The sequence below is a fragment of the Glycine max genome, chromosome 15 (genome assembly GCF_000004515.6).
Source record: "Glycine max cultivar Williams 82 chromosome 15, Glycine_max_v4.0, whole genome shotgun sequence".
In the NCBI taxonomy this organism is placed as follows: Eukaryota; Viridiplantae; Streptophyta; class Magnoliopsida; order Fabales; family Fabaceae; genus Glycine; species Glycine max.
In genome coordinates this window covers 28,048,848-28,055,142 of record NC_038251.2, presented here as the reverse complement: position 1 = coordinate 28,055,142, position 6,295 = coordinate 28,048,848, and the positions used below count along the sequence as shown (strand labels likewise).

At 34.4% G+C, this 6,295-nt stretch overlaps 1 protein-coding gene across 1 annotated transcript; it reads right to left on the bottom strand.

The window, feature by feature from the left end:
• Positions 1-938: 938 nt before the first annotated feature.
• Positions 939-5,002, bottom strand: LOC100780699 (putative thiamine biosynthesis oxidoreductase ThiO). Its single transcript, XM_003546572.5, has 9 exons — positions 4,757-5,002; positions 4,583-4,640; positions 4,146-4,254; positions 3,876-4,014; positions 3,649-3,700; positions 3,417-3,563; positions 3,200-3,311; positions 1,650-1,776; positions 939-1,436 (listed from the first exon to the last, which is right to left on the bottom strand). The coding sequence occupies exons 1-9, from the start codon at positions 4,900-4,902 to the stop codon at positions 977-979; spliced, it is 1,350 nt and encodes a 449-aa protein (XP_003546620.1). The 5' UTR covers positions 4,903-5,002; the 3' UTR covers positions 939-976.
• Between the last annotated feature and the right edge of the window lie 1,293 nt (positions 5,003-6,295).

Sequence of the window (6,295 nt, the reverse complement as noted above, 5' to 3'; positions counted from 1 at the left end):
TAGTTTAGTCAATATTTAAAATTTAACGGTCAACGGTTAGTCAATGATTAAAATTAGCTCTGAGATTATGATAATGATTTTTAAACGTTTTCTCAGAATTTAATCTATCCGGATATCGTGTAGATTTATATATAGTTATAAATTAAAACTAGCACGTAATAAAGCCTTCCAAACAACCATTTTAAAAGTGTTAAAAACACATTTTTTTTCTAACACGCAAAATATTGCAGCATTTCAATAGTAGTAAGAAAAAACAAATAAGGTAAATATTAAAAGTAAACAAAAAATATCTCAGTAAGATTAATAAGAAGTGTCTCGCACGGTAAAATTCTAATAAATAATAAGTAAAAAAATAAAATGTTCGGGTTTATTGGTTTGGTTCGATTCTTACGGCTTTCAAACCAAGTGTCTCGCACGGTAAAATTCTAATAAATAATAAGTAAAAAAATAAAATGTTCGGGTTTATTGGTTTGGTTCGATTCTTACGGCTTTCAAACCAAGAGTCAAACCAAACCATTCGGGTTTCAAGAAACGAAACTCAAAGCAAACCAATAAAGCAAACCAAACAAGATTTTTTAATTGTTTTTCCTAAATTGATTGGATTTGCGAGTTGGAAAGGATCCAAGGGCACCCCTATTGAAATTTGTTTTTATCATGCCCAATGCCCATCATGTCAGTCCGCGTTTCCTAGATAACTCTACACTATCTAAAAAAGTAAACCCCTCAAGAAATAAATCAATCTCCATGTATTGAAAATTATTGTTTTGTTTGGGGTGGGCTTCGGGGGAGGGATTAGTATATCCGAAGCACTTGACAGCACATTGGAAATTTCAAACACTACTCATAATTCAACGAATATACAAACCAATCTTTTGTAGCTTTCCCTGTGCATCACAGTAAAGCTACACAAGATTCAAAGCTCAGGAAAATTTCTCTTCTAAATTCAACATTGTCATAATGTATTTAGAATTGAATGCTAAATTTTGGGTTCAGTGGCTTTCCAAGATGTCAACTCAGATGGAATGACTTCTTCATTACAGGAAAGCACAGCTTGTGCCATCAAATTACCTAGCCAAGCATGGTATAACAATCCTCTTGAACCTAACCCTCCAAATAACCAATACCTACAAGTATGGTTTCTGCCTATTACATCATTTATACAACCCAAAAGTGGAAGTGATCCAAGGGTGGTGAGTGGAGGCATTGCCCTCAGACCAGCTCTTGCTCCAGTGAAAACCCAATCCTTTATTCCAGGATAAATGGTAGATGCCTTTGGCAAAAGCTCCAGAAGAGCTTTCGTAGCTTCGTCAGTTGAGACATTTGGCAATGAATTAATGGATTTCCACTCCCAAGTTGAGCCCACTTTCAGACTACGAGGACCCTGAACAGAAATCCATGCATCTGATAATATTGACGGCCCACTCTCGGGATAACCGCTAGAAGACAATGTCAGAAAATTCTTAAGTAAATGGGATATGATCTTGAAGCAATCTAAATGGCAAATCATAAGCTATGAAGGCTCATTCCTAGAAAATAATGCACTTGAAGCAGAATACAGCTATAAATAATCATGTCATGAGACAACAAAATACCAAACTATAGAGTTTTCAGGATGAAAGCAAATACAAGGCAGAACATTAAAACCTTACATCATATCATCAGGCAATTCCAGGTGTGCAATTACACCCCTACAAGTCCTTAAAGGAAGCCTCCCCGAGATCTCAGGAAGCATGTTCACCTTGGCACCTAGGCATATGATGACTGCGTCATATTCCCCTGATAAATGAAAGATATAAATCAGTCTAGAACAAATGAAACCCTCTGCCAATAGTAAGCTCATGTCATGACTTATCTAAAGCTACCACAAAATTAGCAAACAAGTTACTTCAAAGCCATTGGTATGGATAACATTGAAATGTGAAAACCTTCATTGGCCAATTTATACAGTTGAAACAGAAAAACCTTCCAGACAAATATGCAAAAAGGAATTTCATAGAACCAGCCAATCAGGTCAGGTCAACAATGCCTATTGTATGTAACAATGGCAATCAAGTTTGTCAAACTTGAGAGTCTACGTAAATTTGTAGAGCTTCCACAGACTTGACTCATAAAAATAAACTTATTATAAAAATAGTATTAAAAAACCTATTAATGACATATATGCAAACAAAATACTCTTAAATCTCAACAATAATTCAATATTTCAACTCAATAGTAAAGCAAACTAGCAAATCACAATAATAATGTATGATAGTACATTAGTCCTAAATAAGATCAAACTACATAAATGGCCAAATCATACATAAATTTATAAAAACATACGTTCCTAAAGTGAAAACATTTCAAAAAGGAGTTAATTTCTTCACACCATTTGAGCCATAATAGTAAAACATTGACACCGTGGTCAATGGGGGGTAAAAGTTAAATTTGATTTCAAACTCGTTAACTTGTTTCTTGACTTGAGAATTTGTACAAGTTTACTTGAGTGAATCCAGAAAAGAATTTGACAGCGAGTTAACTCATTTTCTCTGCCTAAACTTGTAAACCCATAAGAGTCTACAAGTTAACTTGAGAGTTTGACAACCTTGATGATAATACTAAATGAAACAATCAAAAGTGAATAGGGTGATTTAAGATTCCTTGTTCTCCTGTTTGAGGAATGATAGACTAACTAATTTAAAAAATATTGAAATAAGTTTATATTGCCTAAACTTACTCTGTAAAAGCTTTCACTACTTTTCTTGTATTATAGGAATCTCCTTCAGATTTGGCATTTCTGCATTTACATATTCACCCTTCACAGTTGTCTCCATATTAAGCTACAATTTTCCTTCATGTTAAAAGCCTCTTTCCTTACAGATTGACTAATTTACCAATATAGTCTAATTTGATGAGTTCATATATACCAATGTTTTGAGTTTGGCATAGTTGAAGAAAAAAGATTTTTCAGAAAGTCCTGAATTCAAGCTTTTTATAATTTATGATTACTCATTACTCATTGACCTACATTTGATTGAATAAAAATGCTAAATTTAAATTGTTACATTCACTTAATTTAAAGGACAAAGCAAAAGGAGACAGACATTACCAGACATTACAAAACTTTGGCAAGTTTACAATCATACTGGCATATTTACAATCAAACAGCAACAACTGAATAAAACTATGGAAGACCAAAAGAATAGCAATGTATTATTACCTTCAAAATCGGAAAGTCTATGAACAGATCTTTTGTGTAAACTAAGTTGTTTGTGTCCAGACTCAAGAGTGGAGGATTCTTTCACCAAATTTTTGCAACCTTGGAAAAGTGCCTAATGTAATTATTAAAAACAATGAAATTAACCTAGAAAAGAAAAGGCAAAAGATATACACTATATGATTAAACAATAGAAAAAAATTGCATGAGTCATCCAAACCTGAAGATAGTGTTGGGAATTGATATTTAGAGCTTCAGGCATATAGAAAGCAGTGTTGAATGGTAAACATACACCAGGTAAAAGACTTTGAGCCTCTTCGTCATTAAGTGTTTCTACTCTGCAGCTAGGAAGACAAGTCTTGACATTCTAATCACATAAGAGGCAGAATATCAATATGAAACACAAGTCAACTAACCAATATTCCAAAAATCTATTAAATTAGAGAGGTTACATCATTCAATTTGATCATGTTCTTCATATCTGTTGCTGGTCTTAAGATGCCCCTGAAGTCAGCTGATCATCAGCAATGTAAAGCAACTCTAAGATTCCCATGCAGAGCAAAAAAATGGAAAAAAAAAAACAGCAATATGAAGTGTTCGAAAAAGACGCATAAAACTATTTTGCAAGAGTTGGGGAGGGACAGTATTCAGTTTCTGAAAGGAAAAGAAACTAAAGAACCTTTTGTGAGCTACAAAAGCTTTCATATCTTCAGCAGATTCTCCAGTTCTGCAGTCTTTGGAGACACTAGCTTCTTCAGCAACTCTCAAAAGCTTCATGCTCTCTTTCCAACACTGAGCACCCTCCCAGAGAAGCTTAACTACATTACCATTCATCCATCAGTAGATTCCATAGGACAACACCACAACATAACAGAAAATCAATATAAAACAACAATCCACTATATCCACACTCCACAGAAGGATACATTTCAAGAAGAAAATGAGAAACCTTTAGGGGAATAAGGGTGAAGAAGACCCCCAGATACTCCAGAAGCACCACCCCCAATACCCACTTCATCATATATATCAATTCTCATTTGCAACTCCTTAGGACTTTGCTGCAAAGTGATTTTCACCAAAAAAAAAAATGAAAATGAAATAAAATCAGTTGCTGACAGACAATTATGCTGTGTAAGTTTTCATAAATTAGCAGGCACACATTAATATTAGTAATTCATAAGCACTTTTAGGAGAATAAAATAAGAAGAAAAAAATAAAATGAGTTTCTCTAATTTGTAGAAACTCTCTCACATTAATCTTTTAAAAGGTTATTTTTAAGCTAATTTTAATTTTAACTTATGGAGAAATTTATTTCATTTTTCATTCTCATTTTCTTCTGATAAGTGTTTATGGAAAAGTTTATCCAATCAGGATAAGTGAGTGTACCTTCAACAAATGCCAAACAACTGAGAGGCCAGCGAATCCAGCACCGAGCACTGCGCACCTGAGGCAATAATAATTACGAGTCAAATTTTTAACCCAGTGTGTTTATAGAGGGAAGATGATGTGTATGTTTATATGTATATTTATGAAATGACAAGTGAAGCAAGAAGAGGTGACCTGAGCGGCAATTGAGTTGGAGAGCTATGGCATCGAACTGAAGAAGGAGAAGGAGGAACAGAATAGACAAGGTTGAGTGTTGGACATGTTGAAATGCGAGGCAAAATCCTTCCATTAGGGTTCGGCCACAAATTGAGGCTCTTCATGTCCGTCTGTTACTTTCACTTACTGCTCTTGTCCCCGTGAACAGGAGGCAACAGCCAAAAAGGTAGAGGTGTTTTGCTTAATAATATTACTGAACCCAGCTTTTTTCTTTACCTAAAAAGCTACTTATAAGTTATTGCTGAAAATAAGAACTTCAAAACAAATAAGAAGAATTCATTTGTCAATTTTAATGTTTTTTTAGATAGAAGGTTTCTTTTAAACTAAAAGTCGTTTGATAAAAATTTTAAAAGTTTTAGTTTTATTTAAAATTAATTATCTTGTTAAATAAAAAAGTATATTTATAAAATAAAAAAAGAATAAATATTTATTTTAGTGCCTAAAAGAGTAGGACGATGACAAATTCGTTCTTGAAAGATTAAAAATAAAATTTTAGTATTCGAAAGTGTAAAAAGTGTAACAAATTTGTCATATCATTAACTTTCGTCCTTTACCGTTAATGGATTCACCTACATGACATATAGGGATGAAAAGATTGTTCGCATGACCTTCATTAGTTAACAATGATGCATTGACTCAAAGGAACAAAAATGTAAGCAAAAAGGTGTTGGTGTTGTGTGCATCAAATGAATACATATTTATCTCATGCATACATTAAAACACGCTTACAACATCGAAGAAGTTTATACAAGAACATAAAGGAAAAGGGAAACTGATGAAAAGGAAAACATAACTTTTGCACAAAAGATTAATAGGCCTAACTCTCTAAAAATAGTCTCCAGTGGAGTCGCCAACTGTTGCAACCTACCCTTCGGCGGGAGGGCGACACGAGGCTCACAGGTGCGTCTTCCAAGTGAAGAAGGTGCGTGGAGTCGCCACCAACATTTATTCGAGGAAAACGTCGGAAAACCGAAGTGTGTGGTCTACGAACTTTAATTGTGAAAGGTTCGGGAGTTGTTTTTACGCACGGGGAAGGTATTAGCACCCCACGTGCCCATCACAAGGGACGACAGCCTTCAATCAAGTGTGCAAATATGACTTCAAAATTATGTATTTTTCCCTTTTTTATGTTTTTATGCCTTTTTGTATTTTTTATCTTTTTGTGGTCGACAAGGGTGTTTCCCTCACTCCTACGTATTCCTCAATTGCGATGAGGAAATCAGACCTACGTAGTTCTTTGAGAACTAAACGTTGGTTAAGTTGTTTTTATCTTTTTTCGCAAGATATATTTTAACCGAACAAAAGTCGTTTAAGGCGTTGGACCATTAAACAATCTTTTGATTTTTGGAAAGGAGAGAAACGTTAAGGCATTGGACCATTAACAATCTTTTGGTTTTGAAAGGAGAGAAACGTTAAGGCGTTGGACCATTAACGATCTCTTGGGGTGGTCGACAAAAGCGAGGCTTTTGCTCCTACGTATCTTCAATTGTGATGAGG

Bases quoted from the DNA above. Each gene is read 5' to 3' on its own strand.
- LOC100780699 (XM_003546572.5), bottom strand. From the start codon at position 4,902: ATGAAGAGCCTCAATTTGTGGCCGAACCCTAATGGAAGGATTTTGCCT. The intron at 4,255-4,582 runs GTACACTCACTT...ATCACTTTGCAG, and splicing joins TTGTTTGGCATTTGTTGAAG to CAAAGTCCTAAGGAGTTGCA. The intron at 1,777-3,199 runs GTAATAATACAT...TTCATTTATCAG, and splicing joins TAGACTTTCCGATTTTGAAG to GGGAATATGACGCAGTCATC.